At 39.0% G+C, this 16522-nt stretch overlaps 1 protein-coding gene across 3 annotated transcripts in view; it reads right to left on the reverse strand.

The window, feature by feature from the left end:
• Positions 1-16522, reverse strand: part of LOC119482868 (putative homeodomain transcription factor 2) — a 49340-nt gene that overhangs the window by 16306 nt on the left and 16512 nt on the right. For 2 of the 3 annotated variants that reach the window (XM_037760768.1, XM_037760766.1), the window contains exons 4-5: positions 2984-3040; positions 2630-2641 (exon numbers count right to left, since the gene is read on the reverse strand). In XM_037760768.1, the coding sequence (XP_037616696.1) occupies positions 2630-2641; positions 2984-3040 (69 nt within the window). The remainder of the gene's footprint in view (positions 1-2629; positions 2642-2983; positions 3041-16522) is intronic. The other variant, XM_037760767.1, reaches the window with a different exon arrangement.

The following is a 16522-nucleotide window of genomic DNA, read 5'->3' on the forward strand; positions in this document are numbered from 1 at the left end:
ATTGATATAATATATATGTCAATAATAGTTCTTGTCTTGTTTGTTTTTGCAAAGTCAGAGATCAGAAAGGAAACAAAAAGGAACCACTTTTAATAGATCCATTTCAATTTTCCTGCTTTGCTAATTGGTCTTCTGTTATTAGACATTGGTTATGCTTTTGCAAACTATTGTACATTGTTTGTCAGAAATTAAAAATATTAATCTACAGAGTATGATTAAGACATGAAGGAGCAGCTGTATCTTCTCTAAAACAATGCACCAGTGCCAAAATAGACATTTATAAACGGACATGTGTTGCAACCAGTCTAAAAGAGTTAAGAGAAGTAGTCGCTGCCACATCTGACTGCTAAAACAGGACATTTTACAGACAGACAGCTCTCTCTCTCCTCTAGATTTATGAGAAGAATTGGTTATTTACATTTTTTTATGAGGCTATAAACACTTTACAGGGGTGAGGAGGTGACGCATCTTGTCTCCATATCATGCTAAGAAACTCTGCACTGTCTGCTGCAGATACAGACTCTGAGAAACCAATTACTCCAGACGAAGAACCAAGGTCGCAGCGCTGTGTTTGTGTGTGTGTGTGTGTGTGTGTGTGTGTGTGTGTGTGTGTGTGTGTGTGTACTTTGAGCTCATTAAAGAGAGTGTCTTTCACTGCTGTTTACAGGACAAGAGGTACATTAGGAGGAGGTAGAAGTAGAGGTGGGACAGAAAGTAGAAACCGCTCATCAGGAGCCAGTGAAATGTAGATGTGCACACATTTTTTACATCTCCTGTCACTATTATTGACTTAAAACCAATAAACTAAATGTAAATCTCCCCTAAAAATACAATAAGAAGCATTTATCAGGTGCTTGAACCCCACTTTGGGAACATAAGAAAATCTCATTAATGGTCGAGTTGTATTGTGGGTAATGCAGGTGCCAGGAGATTTTCTCTGGTTTTGCCGCATTGATTTGAGTCAGATAATGTTATAGAAGTGCACAAAGCTAAATCGGTGGAGTCCTCTTTTAAGAAACCGTGAAAGAATACCACTTCCTAAAGGGGAATAATTCATCTCAAAGGGACACAGAGTTTTTCCTGTTTTTATGACAACACCTCTCTGCAGTGTCTCCACTTCCTATGACTAATTATTAATAATCTGTCTGCCTCACTGTGTGGAAGTGACTAGGATCATTCTTTTACGTGTAAGGCAACATCAAGCTTGACTTATTACTTCCCTAACGTGGTAAAATAAATTGCAACAAATAAATACAATATAAATTTACTGAATTGATATCAATTATTAAAATTAGGGCTGTGTGTTGGCAATAATCTGATGATACAATATGTATCATGATACAGGGGTTGCAATTCAATATATTGTGATACCGTAAGTAAGGCGATATATAGCCATTTTTTCATAGTATGAAGAACACATCGCTATATGCATAAAATCTGAGTTTAAAAAGTTGGATCTGTGGGATCTGCATTTGCATTTATCACTGTCACAAATCTTTACACATAAACTATTAATTAAAAAACGATACAGCGTTTTGGAGAATCGATACAATATCACAAAACATAATATCCCGATACTCAAGTGTATCGATATTTTCTTACACCCCTAATTAAAATAATAACAATTACAATTCAAGTATATTCAAGTATATAGTATATAGTATATTTCTATATAAACATAGAAATGAACTGAATAGATCAGCCTCATTGTCATCGATATCCGATCCAGCTATTTGAGTCAGTATCGGCCCGATATCCCATATCGGTATTGGTGCATCCCTTGTTTACATGTAACAGTTAGAATATCAGAGCATATTAGATCGCACCAAAAAGCCCAAAAAACTACAGAAAATGAGCAAATATCACTATCAATTTTACTTTTATTTTTATTCTCTTTCTTTCATTGTTCAGTTTCTTTAATCAATCTTAACTCTTTTGGTAGATTTTTTACTTTCCCATATCTTTTTTTGCATTGTTATAATTGTTGTATTGTCCAATTGTGTAGAATGCTAATTAATGTGTGCCTTAAGTTGTAGTGTTGTTATATGTTGTGATCATCTAGGATTTAACAGAATGAAACACGAGAATTAGGAAGCATATGCACAATTCTGCTGTGAACTAGAAGCTGGGAATGTACCTTCCTACCTGAATTTGTTATGTCTATTCCCGGAGGAACACACAGCCCTGACAGGTCACAGAAATGCAGCTATATAACCCTGAAAAAACAGTTTAGTCTTTCGTCAATCTTTGATCTGACCTTGACCTTCAAGAAGCCTGGGTTGTTGCTTTTAACCTAAAACCATCTGCTAAGAGTTAAAGAAGACCAAAGTTTCGGTGCCACCCTGATCACATGACTCATTCTAATCCAGCTGTGTGTTCACACCACACAGCTGCTCAGTTCCCTCATTCGTCCGGCTGCAGTTAAAGTTTAAAAAGGAAACAACTTCTTCCTGCAGCCAATCCCAAAGCAGCGTTGCTACAGTGTGAACGCAGAGTGGGGTTAATAATCACACCGGGATTTTGACACTACGATCAAACCAACCAATCACAGTCTAGTAGTCTACAGCGTGGGTGAGCAGACGTGCACTGTGGGAAAACAAGAGGGACGTCCTCCCCGCTGTATACTCACCAGAGAAATAAACTGTAGAGGAGGAGGAGGAAAAGACGGATGGAAGAAGAAGGGATGGAGATGGAGATGGAGATGAAGAAGAGGAGAGACGGGCAGGTGACACCCCAGCCAGGAGGGCAGAGAGGAAAGAGTTAAAAGAAAACACTGGAAAAGAACTGGCAGCATGGTGAGAGACAGCGAAAACAAAGTCAAATGAAGAAGAGGGAGGAAGATGGAGGAGTGAAAGTCAAAGAAAAGACTTGACAAAGTGGGAACCAAGAAATAGAGGATGAGGAGAGACATTTAGAAAAACACAGAAAGAAAACACAAACAGGAAAAAAGTGAAATAACAAAAGAACAGTGAAACAAACCTACCTTTATCTCTCGCTGCTCCACTGATTTCTCCCATATCTGTTGGTCATAAGCGCCAATCTGGAAAAAACAAACAAGAGAAAGGATTAATGATGAAATATGGAGAGAAGAGCGACAGTCAGGTTTTAGTTTCTAGAGGACTTATCTTCTTGGTGTTAACTGGAATCCAATAAAGCTTTTCTTAGACGCTCTAAAAAGCTGTACTTCCGCTCAATGAAGGATCCACATTTACTTAAAGATGTAAAAATAAAGTGAAGTGCCAACGCCCTTTAGCCGCATCACTATCATCATTTAAAGCCAGATTATATCCCCATAACAATGGATTTTCAAGGCTGTGTTGTGATGAGTCAGCAGAAACACATCATTATGGTTGGCGTTTTGTGTGGGAGTTCAGGATTTTAAAGCTCTTGCTACACAACTGGAGCGGTCAGGATCTCATAAATGCTGGATTTTTACAGCCAAGTCATTACATGCACAGTGACGACCGTAAATTAGGATTTTAACTGAGCAATTAGTGTTTAATTCTTACCAAAACCTGTAATTAACCCCGTAAACACAGTTTTCACACTTTAATACAACCCTTTAGTAGCTTTTATAAAATCCTCTTGCGCCACACCTTGTGACAATATCACATATAAGTCGTCATTGAAGATATACAACGTTTACACTGAGTTAAATATTCAACCGAAGACTGCTTTTATGGCGTCTCCATTTCCTCAAATGGAAACATTCTAGATGTCATGTGTATAATTTTATACACATTTCTGTCTGATTTTTTTTGGGGGGGGGGGGATCTTTATGAAAAAGAACATGAATAAAATATCAAAACAAAACATAGATAAAATAAAATAAGAAGAGAAGAGCTACAGTAAGGTTTTAGTTTCTAGAAGCCTTGCACACACGTCATCTTCTTGGTGTTAACAGGAATCTGAACCACAATAAAGGTTTTCTTAGACGCTCTAAAAAGCTTCACTTCCCCTCAATGAAGCATCTACATTTACTTAAAAATAATCTTGAAATCAAAGTGAACTGCCAACGCCCCTTAGCTGCATCATTATCATTATTTAAAGCCCCATAACAATGGATTTTCACTAGCGTGATGAGTCTGCAGAAACACATCATTATGTTGGTGTTTTGAGTTGTGTGGGAGTTCAGGATTTTAAAGCTCTTGCTTCACAACTGGAGCTGTCATGATCTCATAAAACAAGCTGGAGTTAGATGGATAATTTCACAATCAGTGTTTATTTCTTACAATAAAACTGTAATTAACCCATTAAACCCAGTTTTCACACTTTAATACACCCCTTAAGTCGACGAGAATTACCGCCTCATGGTTGTATGCCTTCGCTAACCGGTCATGTTGCCGTTTACATCCATGTCTATCCAAAATGTCATCACTTTGTCATTTTACCCTGTAGGACATTTGTGTGAAATTGTCATAGTTAGCATATGAATTTTTGAGCTATGGCCAAAAACGTGTTTTGAGAGGCCACAGTGACGTTGACCTTTGACTCTTCACCACCAACATTTAATCAGTACTTGAGTCCAGGAAGACGTTTGTGCCAAATTTGAAGAAATTCGCTCAAAGCGTTCCTGAGATAACGCTTTCACGAGAACGGGACGGACGTGAGGTCACAGTAACCTTGACCTTTTACCTTTGAGCACCAAAATATTATCAGTTCATCCTTGATTCCAAGAGGACGTTTGTGCCTAACTGGAAGAAATTCCCTCTAAATGTTCCCGAGATATTGTGTTCACGAGAACGGACTAGACAGACAACATAATGACTGGCCACGGCTGGCGCGGAGGCATAAAAATCCTCTTGTGCCACACCTTTTGACAATAACCAACTTGGTACAAGTCATCATCGAAGCTCCATATAAGATGTTTGCATTGAGTTAAATATTCAACCCAAGACTATGTTTTCATGGCTTTCACCATTTCCACAAATGGAAATATTCTAGGTATCATTTTATACACATTTCCCCCCAAAAAAACTGTCCGATATTTTTGGATCATGAATAAAACATAAAAACAAAACAAATAGATAAAATAAAGTAACCGAATGCCTTTCATGCATGACAAGGGTGAGTTTACTGTGTGTTAAGCATTACTTCTTACATAAACATGTTATTATTGAGGCCATATTTGACATCATTGGGATCTCCTCTAGGGATCGAAATAATGCTCTGCAGATTTAAACAAGGTTTGGTATCAGTTGAAAGGGTTAAATACTTTGGCACTAAACCAGACCTGCTGAGTAGATCACATTATGATCCACAAAACAAGAAACACACTGTTATTATCTACAGTAAGCCTTCTTTCACTGTCTCCTTCTCTCTCTTGTTTACCTCTCTGTCTACTTTTTCTTTCTTGTCTCTAAAGTGGAGTTAAGAACCTGTGAAACTGGTCCAAAGAGGTCACGATCAACTGAAAGTAAAGAAACCTCTCAGACGGTTTGATCTTAAGCTGAAGCCAGTATTTCTCAACGTTTCACACACACAGTGAAGGAGGGAGGGTGTGACTCTGGGGAAATGCATGCAGCACTACCTGTCACTGTCACAGAGATCAATAGATCTGCAGAGTGTGAGTAAGTAGGAGAAAGTTTGTGTATAGGTGTGTGCATGAAAAGGTGGAGTGGTGAATACACACCTATGTAGATGTATGACAAATACTTCTATATGCAGTGTTTCTGTATTAGCGTAGCACGACAAGTGCTTTTATCGCGGGGACAAGAATAGATTTGTACCTCGTCCAGACATCTGATCTGGGAACACATCATGCAAAACGCATAGAACAAACACTCCAAGGTCAAACTGTACAAATTTCAGGTTTAATCTACACAATCGTGATTAGCAGATGATACTCTGCTTCGATTGTTGAAAGTGAAAGAGGGATAAAAAAAGGATGCTGGGAGGCTAATGTTACAATTTTGTTGCTTCTCCTTTTTCATACAGCGTGTGTGTTTTCACGTACATAAGAGGATCAGTTGATGATCTGACCTAAGCAGATCAGTGTATTCATGTGAGTGTGTGTGTGTGTGTGTGTCTCCAAGGCATCGAGTCTGGGTCACCCCGCGAGCTCGCCAGTGGAAAGTCTGCATGTTTAATGAGACTTCATTAAACATGGATAGAAAGAGAGGAAGAGGGAGGTCAAAGACGAGGAAAGAACATGACGAGAGACAGAAAAAGGGCAGAGAGGAGAGAAAGTGTCTTTAATGTCGGTCAGAGGGTTACTTTATAAAAGGTCTCTCTTTCTCTCTTCTGGATAGTTATAAAAACTAATAATCTCAGAGGGAAATTATTATGAGTGTTTGTGCTTTTACTTTTACAGCCTGATGACTTCTTGTGATACCTCCTGGTTAACCACCGGATACCAGCATGAGATGTGGGTCAGGCAGTGCGTCACGCTGTGCTCGTGCCTGACCCTGATCTCAGGATGGGTCGCCCATGGGTTTGCTTTCATGTTGAAATACCGATTTCTGCTGCAGCATATGTCCGCAGGTCACACCATCATATAAACAATTACTGCTTTCACAGGTCCAAATCAAAGCAAATGTCATCCGACTGCTGTTAACTTCCCACACAACATATTCAACTTGTTTTGTCTGTAGGTAGCTGAGTCCTACGAGTTCATGTGGTTGTTTAATCTTTCATTTCAGCCTGTCTGAGAAAACAAAAGTACTAACTGTTAAATAGGGACTGTTTTAACAACTTCAAATTGAAAATTCATTCTTGACCTTGAAAACAGCACTTATCAAACCACAAAATCTCACCACTTTCAAACTCAACTTTGACGTGTTGAAGTGGTCAACAACTCTACATTGTGGTGAGGCCGTTTTGTCATCTACTGTATAACTGAATATTTTGGCCAACCTGTAACTATTCAAAAAAGTAACATTTCCTCTTTTATGAGCAAAGCAGATTCATATTTGACATGATGATGAAAGCAAGTAGGTACAGAACAACACTAATAAAGTCCATCCTGCCTCCTTTTCCACGCCATGGAGACAGAGTTAGCTAAATTACCAGTTTTGTATCATCTACACACCGGAATATTTCAGTTTTGTTTTTTTTTGCCATTTCTTGTAAAATTGACTCAGGTTATAAGTACAGAAAACCAGTCAAGTTTGCTTGCTTTATACAAATGTATGTATATATTTATTACTGTAAATCAAATAACAACACCAAACAATGATAAATATTGTTTAGAAACCCTCACAGGTACTGCATTTAACAGCTGTGTGTCAGAGTGCTGACTTGACTATGACTTGCCCCAAACTGCATGTGATTATCATAAAGTGGGCATGTCTGTAAAGGGGAGACTCGTGGGTATCCATAGAACCTATTTTCATTCACATATCTTGAGGTCAGAGGGCAAGGGACCCCTTTGAAAATGGCCATGCCAGTTTTTCCTCGCCGAAATTTTGTGTAAGTTTGGAGCATTATTTAACCCCCTTCGCGACAAGCTAGTATGACATGTTTGGAACCGTCGTCCAAGTCGAGAGGAAGACACAGAGAGGACAGCGAGAGGAGCAGAAGTCGACAGCGTGCTGGCCGAATGAGGTAGGTTCTCTTATGACAACAACACACTTCAACTTGTTCTAAAGAAATTCTGATCAAGAATGTATTTAGTTATCAGGAAGTTACAGTTTCAACCTTTACTAATATGTGGAATAAATGCTCATCATATAGGTCACTGATCAACAACGAGGGAACAGACAAACTATTGAGAACCCCCCCGCCGGACGCCACGCTGTACCTCATCACAGAGGAACTCCTCATGAACATGAATAGCAGAGCTACAGGATGACATCATTAAGCTGCTTCAATTAAAAATAAATACATATTTTTAATGTACAATTAGTTATTAATCAATTAAATGCTTTATTACTATTTACGTGACTCTTGTGGTCCTCCATAGTTGAGAACAAATGGGCTATTCTGAGCACCGGATAGCATTAAATCTGTCTGACTGATTAACTGTGTGACATTTGGGCTGACAGCTAATTTTCCACATCACTCAACCTATTAAAAAATACACACAGAGATTGGAGAGGGTGCTGGAGTGTACAGGGAGGACAGCCAGAGGGCAAACATGACAAGACTACGCACTAAAGATAAGGAAGGAAAGAGGGTGTAGATAAGGAGGAGGGCAGGTATGGGAAGACACACACATCCCTCATTACATCATGGAGCGATGCGGTAACTTATAGAGTGGATAAGAGGATTTGCTGTGCCGTTAATTCCAGACACACACACACACACTCATCCTCACATCACTATCTGTATACCTGATCCCCTCCTCTCAAAATAAATGAGTTCTCTTAATTTTGGCATTATTATTCTGTCTTTAAATGATAAAAACAGTAAACAATTGCTTTAGTAACTGCCAGGGGTTAGATGTTTTTAGTCTCGGTCAAATGGCACACTGATTTCACTGAGAAAAATCACAGACTTCTGCGATTTGGCAAGCAAATTGAGTGCCGAGAGTGCACCAGAAGGGAGGATGACGAGGCCAAGTGTGCCGCTGCGGCAGTGCTGGGGTCACCATGACGACGGATGGAGGGACGATCCAGGGAGGGAGAGAGAGAAAGGGATTATGTCGGCGAAGCAACAGAGTTATATAACAGCCGCCTCTGCAACGGAGGGGGTGTCTCACACAAACACTGATAGAGGTATGAGGTGGTTTGTGTTTACGTGTGTGTGTCTCCAGTAGACATTCATAAGGTTTAACACATTAACACACATCACCTGTCAATAATCAGTGTTAATTTATTCCATTCATTTGCTACGTGTTATTATAGACTAGCTGGGGTTCAATCTTGTGGCTTCAAGTTACCACAAACTCAATTATCAGATACTTGAGGAGCATGTTGCCTTTTTAAAAACACACACACTCCTGTGCTCGATCTTGATTGGTGACTTGACAACAAAGGATGTGTAATGTGAAAGGTGGCACTTGTAGTGACATATACACAGATGCAGTTCAGTCTCATCAATCTCTCGTGCTGTGTTTACACTACGAGCGACAAAAGAAACAAAACGGCCAAGCATGATCAGCTATATTGTCGCCGTTGAAGTGTTGCTCAAGCGCTCGTTGACGTAGTTATGTCGTTAAATAGCGCTGGGAACAGCACTTTTTTTGGTGGAACAGGGTGAAATAAAAACATATGAATGGTCGATACGTTTATGTGCTGAAAAAAGCTGGGACCAGCTCTACTTTGATTTGTGGCGAGTCACGCCCGTCACGCAGCGACAAGTGTCGGGCGTCAGTTTATAGCTTCATGTCACTGGCTTCAACTGAGAATGACTTGTAACCTGTTGTGTCGCTCATAGTGTGAACACAGCATCAGTGTTGTTACCAGCCACAGCAGGTGGAGAAAAAGCTCTACAAACCAACTGTACATCACCGAGGAGTGGGCAATGTGACGATATATATCGTCAAAACAATATAAAAATGTCTGTCATATATATTTTTCTATATTGTTTCTATTGCAATATAGGCATTTATTTTTTCTCTATAATTTGACCTAAAATATGCTATGTTTATTTTGCACTTCTCATATAGACTTATTTATTGAATAACCAGAAAACATGCTATATCGTGATATATATCATTATCGAGATATGGAATGACCGATACCGTGATAGAAGATTTTGCCCTAACACTACCTCCTCAGCACTAATTGGCTGACAGACAAATTTGGCGACTAGCTGGTGAACATAGTGGAGACAGATATTTCCCTCGGAGGTTTGTGGTGACAAAAACAGAGCTGAAAGCAGAGTGAATATTTTACTTCCCCCATCAGATGGATAAAAACACAACTCCAATTTAATCCCAATGTTGCTCCATGTTTCTGCTGCCCTAAAATGGCTAATGTGGGTTTTAGTACTGAAATGATTTATCAATTCCTTCATTAGTCAATTTTGATTATCGTCTTTTATCATTGTAAATTGAATATCTTTGTTTTTAGGCTTTGAAAGGTCACTTTGAGCTCTGGGAACTTGTATTTGGGTATTTTTCAAAATGTTCCAGCACCTTATAGACTGAAAAAAGTATAGATTCATTGAAAAAATAACCAACAGATTTGCTCATAATTAAACTATTCTTGCAGCCCTACAGTGTTGAGTCTTCAAAGTTGTGCTGTGACACCAAATGTTGCTCACCAGAGATCTAAAAATGGATTTTCAAATCTTCAGAAATTAAATTTGTATCAAGACCTTAAAACTACATGAAGCTACTGGATATATAATGCTGCCAAAATTTATTTTATGTCTCCCTGTAAACTATTCATCTACCTTCCCATACCTCCTTCCAGTCTGGAAACCTTGGTACTCTCCACTGTAGACCAGGTTGAGATGGAAAATCCCTCACCTATTTACATATGTCTGTCTAGGTGTGGTGAGCTTTGACACTCTGATTAACCACCAGTGGAAACGCACAGAGACGCTGCTCGTGTATGTACAAGGATGCTTTCAGCTTAGAGTGGTGTGCAACAAATGGAAAATTTCAAGGACTGAATGAATGAATGAATCAAATGTTACACTTCAAAAATCCTGAAACAGTTTAAAATGCATTGGTTGATCCAAATTAGGCAGCAAATCAGGCTTTGAACAATTAACTAGAAAAACAGATTTTTAACAACTAAAATCCCCAAAACACAGATGATGATTAGGTCCACAAAAAACAACTATGTGCTAATCTGGAGACAACTTCACTTCTTTTTTTTTTTTTAGATTAAACTCAAAATTTCAATAAAAAAATGGAGTCATTAAATAGGTGATTTCCTACGAGAATAAAAGAAGGATTCAATGACTGAAAGAACAATTAAAAAGGAATTTGGACCAGACAGCTGGCCGTGGCGTGAAGATTAACCCTCTGCTGTGTTTACAAGTGTGACCATGGCAACGCACACAGAGAGGTGTTGCTGTACTAGAGTCTATTTTCAGCTCAGACAGGTGTGTGGTCCTTGGTAAATGTCCTGTATGTGTTTCTAGCTGCTAAAATGTGTCATTTATCGACAACTAAAGGCAGGCTCAGTGACATTTTGCGCAGGTTAACTTGTTAGCAGTCATGAGTTCAGCAATAAAAACATGAGATGATTATCATGATCAGTTTAGGACTGCACCTAATGATTATTTCTACCATCAATTAATCTGCCAAAAACCACAATTTTTCACAATCCTACTTTCCGAGAACCCAAAGCGACGAATTCAAATCTTTTGTTTGATCAATAGTCCAAAACCCAAAGATATTCACTTTACCATCACATAACACAAAGAAAGCCACCAAATCCTTGTAATATAGAGGCTGGAAACAGGGAATATTTGACATTTTTGCTTGAAAGAAATTACTTAAACATTAAAATGATAAAATAGTTCCAATCGATTAGATCAAAATAGTTGCAGATTAATTTTTTGGAAATCGACTAATCAATTAATTAACTGATCTTACAAGCCTGTTTTAAAGAAAATTTTATTTTAATTACTTAGGGCTGCAATTAAAATGATTTTCATATAAATCAATCCAATGATTATGTTCTCAATTAATTGTTTTGTCTATGCAATGCCAGAAAATAAACAAAAATGACAGTTTCCTAAAACTCAAGATGACTTCTTAAAATGTCTTCTTTTGTCTGACTAACTGTCTAAAACCTAAACATATTTCATTTGCTACCAAATAAAGTAAAGAAAAACAGCAAATCTTTATAGACGAGAAGGTGGAGCAAGAAAATTTGTGGTATTTTTGCTTGACAAGTGACTAAAACAGTTAATCGATAATCAAAATAGTTGCCAATTAATTTTCTGTCGATTGACTAATCGACTAACTGTTCCAGCTATAATATTAATATTAATAATAACTGGAAGACTAGCTGTTTCAGCTCTAATATTACTATTAATAATAACTGGAAGACTATAGCAAATTAATGTGAATCAGCCCTGTATACCTGTTTTGTCTGGAAAGCAAAAACTAGCCTACTGTGGTCACATTATCCAGATTGACATATTTTGGGGTGAAAGAAAGACAGCAGGATGTGATTTCTCATGCTGATGAAAAGAAAAATGCATTTGTGTGTCCTACATCTGAACCCTTGGCCAAACAACTAAACATATAAATATCAATATGTACTATATAAATAACACATGAAGGTAGTTGATAAATCATGTGTTGTATCCTCTACTCTAAATATAGTCATGTCCTCCATATATGAACTCATTTCACACTGAGACTTCCACAGATGTCGCCCACATACCAAAGACAAGAATGATGTTGCTTATGTCTAAAAAAAGGCCTTAAAGCCACCACACAAATAGGCTATAAGCTGATTTATTACTGTGCAACGTTTTAAGCTCAAATATATCACTGACATGCCAGAGAAGCTGGCGACTGGCCTCCCACTAGTGAGCACTATGTGTCAGACATTTATCAAAACAATGTCTAGTGCTGTAACAGATCTAGACTGCATGGCTGCATGGCTGCATGCGTCTTCACTATGACATGGGCTTGGCATGGCACCGTGGTGAGAATACAAGTAGCTTCCACACAAACATAACACTGAGCCTATATGCAGCCTGTCTGCAGACACAACGCAGTCAGAAATATACTGAGTCATACGGGGCACTGCCTCGAGGCTGGAGAGAAGAGGATGGGAAGTTCAGCTTCACAGACCTTTCTCTCAAACCTGAAATCTGCAAATTCTTCTAGTCAATCGGACTTGAGGTCTTGCTACGGCTCTTTACCTTTACTGACTGACAATGCAAATAAAAAGCTGCCCTATTCGTTTGACGCTTTTTCTATCACTCTTGTAGTTTCAGACAGAAAATGCCAAAAGTGAAGACGTATTTCAACTTGTACAACGGCTGATTTGAAGGGTCTGTTCACCCAAATTACAAAAAAAAACATGTTTTTTTACTAACTCCTAGTGGCATGTAGTCATCGGTTTTATCTGCCCGGGTTTTAGGGCTGTCAAAATTGGCCAAAACGTACAAATCTTCATTTTAAAAAAACACATAGGTTCGAACTAAACTCGGAAAAAAAAGTTTGGAAACTTGTGTTTGGTGGATTATTTCTCTGTTGTTACAATGCTAATTGGCATTGTATTTTACATCGTTGGAAAGCTCGCAGCCACAACAGCCTGGCACCTCCTCCTCATGCTGGTCACCAACCTGGTTACACGTTGCTGTGGTATAGCATTCCATTCCTCAACCAGGATGCAACTTGGTTTTGCGGAACACCAGCTTCAACTTGCCCTATCGCATGGGCGTGGTAAAATTAAAATTTGCCAAAATTCTCTGCCAATGCTAAACAGTGTAGCCTCCTATTGGTAATGACTCTTGTTTTGAGCTCCAGGAGCTGCCAAACGGGTGCCTGATTTGCATGGGGCCTGCTGGGTGCTGCGCCCTACGAAAGTGATCTTTGGTGTCTGCTCCAAGCATCGGCATGCCACGTTTGTCTAATCAGGATAAGGCCCACGCGATAGGGCAAGTTGAAGCTGGTGTTCCGCAAAACCAAATTGCATCCTGGTTGAGGAATGGAACGCCATCCCACAGCAACATGTGACCAGGTTGGTGACCGGCATGAGGAGGAGGTGCCAGGCTGTTGTGGCTACGTATGGATCTTCCACCCGCTACTGAGGCCCCTGACGGTGTATTAAATGAATACATTGTAAAATTGCCAATATGTCTTGTTTGTTCCTTGTTACTGATAGAGTTCAATAATCCAATCCACCACACAACTCAAAACAAGAGTCAACACCAACAGGAGAATACACTGTTTACCATTGACGGAGCATTTTGGCAAATTTTTCTTGGGCGCTACCCACATAATCAGCTGTGCTGCTCATCCCACAAATGCATGATCCTTACAAGTTGGACATCATTGTGAAGGTAAATAAACAGGCTTTCCAACGATGTAAAATACAATGCCAATTAGCATTGTAACAACAGAGAAATAATCCACCAAACACAAATTTCCAAACTCCAAGTTTATTTGAATATCTATTTTTGCGCATTATGTCCATGACACTGTGTCCTAACTGGCCGCGAGCGACGCATCAGTGTGCCGTTTTGAGCTGAAATTTTGTTGGATACCCTGTTTCTATGTATTCCTGTCACCCACTTTGAAAGTGACACAACGGACGAGGAACGGCTCATTCGTGAAGTTGAAATGAGGAGTTATCTATACGACACCTCTTCATTTCACTACAAAAACCTAAATAAGGTGGCAGCTGGTTGAAGATAGATCACCTGAAAGTTTCCTACTTGCTGTTGGCTATATTGTAAGTCATTTTCAGTAAATATCAGCAGATATCTCAAGAACAGATATCTAAAAACCTGGATCATTAAAACCAAAACTAACTGGATAGCTGGATATACCTCTAGAAGTAAAGTAACTGCATTGTGCAATGAAAACAGTGTATGTCCAAATTCTGTGATTTTGGTTTGACAAAATTATCCTTCTGATTGAACAAAGTAAATGAGCAAAAGTTGATGTTTTGGAGACAAAAAAATTCATTAAGAACAATCCATAGTCCTCACTCTGACAAATCTACAATATAACCTGAGCGATGTCCTAATCAGAATTACAACACCGCTCATACAAGCCAAGGCTACAAAACACAACAGGTTTTTTCCAGCACGCCAGGCCTGTCAGGAGCCACAGCGTCATTTAAAAATGTGCACACCTAAATGCTCTCCTGAGGGCAGAGTTTGTTTATTTGGCTCGATTTCATGTGTTTGCTTAATGCCAAACCGCAGACTATCTCTAGCTCCCTCTTGTATTTTTAGCATGAACTTGATGGAATTTAAGAGCGGCAATATAACCCGTCTTTGCCCTTCAAGGTTTGTCTATCTGGCGTGTTATCGGTCGGCCCGTTAATCACAACACCGACAGAGATATGTAAATCACTGGAGATAAATAAAATCATCCAGTCCTGGTGACTCAAACAGCAAAGACAAGAAAGCCCTGGTTATGACGTCTAGCACAAATGCAATTTGATTTATCTCCTTTACATTCAGGTAGCTGAAGGGAGAAAAAAAACACTTAACTTCCAACTATAAGAGACGTCAGAGATAAAGAAGCCCCGAGGAAAGACAGATAGGTGTGATCTGCTTCTTAAAAGGGTTTTACTCGAATGATTCATGACTCAGCTGTTGTCGTCACTGGAGTCTCTGCCCAGACAAGCTCAGCTAGGCACACAAGATCAAGCTTAATCTTAAATTATTTAAAGAAAACACAGATTTTCTGTTTTTAATCCAGTTTCTTTGACTAATCTTACAGAGCTGCACATTTGAAAAGTTGTAATTGAAGACTTTTTTTAATGTTACCTGCAATTTTAGAACCAAAATAAAGAAGCAAAGCTGGGAAAACCTACTGTTTTCAAGTGACAATGGTTGTTTGACTCATGCAGAAAACCGTGTTTAAGAGTTTTAACCTTTAATTAAAGTCTGTAACTTTCTCATATGAGTCATCTTCAGCGTGATCTGATTCCAGTGAAAGCTAGCGTTGTTGTCTGCGTCTGCCAGGTGCAAGCAGAAGATCAGAGGCCGACAGAAAGACAGGTTGTGATGATATGACCGACAGATGAAAGACAAAAAAAGAAAGCAGACAGACAGACGGAGACAGAGAGGTCGTGGAGGAATAAAAACAGACGAGCAGAACAGGCCTAAGAAGAGACAGACGGGGTCCTAATGACAGACAGACAGGTTTGTGAGGACAGGCAGACAGACGGGGTGTGTAAGCTGAGAGCTGCAGGGGGAGCAGCGCTGGAGTCCAGCAGAGGATCTGATATCTGAGACCATGGAACAAGAAGACACACAACACCGACCCGGTTTCACACTGAGCCACCGAACGGCACGACTCTGCTGCTGACAGCACTGAAGAGGTCACTGCCAAAATACTGTGCATCAAAAAGAGCATGCACACTCAAATATATAATGACTTCTGTTTCTGTTTTAAGAGAGGAAAATGAACAAATGTTTCAGCTAGGCCTTGTAGATATATCAATATCTGTATATAAATTATATGCCTGGCGATAAGTAGCAAGAAACTACAGCAGAGAAATGCCAAAGATATCTATGAGGTAATTTAGAAACAGCATTGCGATAACAGTTTGTCTATTTTTCAACTAGGAAATCCTCCGCTTGGTACAAATTATGGTTGAAATTCTTTTTTTTTTTTTTAAAACAGCATATGAAATTCTTATGAAAAATCTTTGTTTATGTTATGTATTAATGTAGCGTATTGGCCTATATATATCATCATGCTCTAGTGGGCAATAATTGTGCAATAAACTTAGACTTAGACTTTAACTTTCCTTTTATTCTTCGTTGAGCACAAGGTTTTTGTCTTGTACTTTTAAATATTCCATCAAGTTAATCATTCAGCACTTCTAAAATAGTGACAATACACTCTGCAAGCATCACATTGTGTCAATTTGTGGCTTAAATACTAAACAAATAGTCAAATCTGACCCATTTTGCACTATAAAATCATTTTTGACAGAACTGTAGGCAGATTTGCATGACCAAAAGCTGCATA

The sequence above is a fragment of the Sebastes umbrosus genome, chromosome 23, assembly GCF_015220745.1.
Source record: "Sebastes umbrosus isolate fSebUmb1 chromosome 23, fSebUmb1.pri, whole genome shotgun sequence".
NCBI lineage: Eukaryota > Metazoa > Chordata > Actinopteri > Perciformes > Sebastidae > Sebastes > Sebastes umbrosus.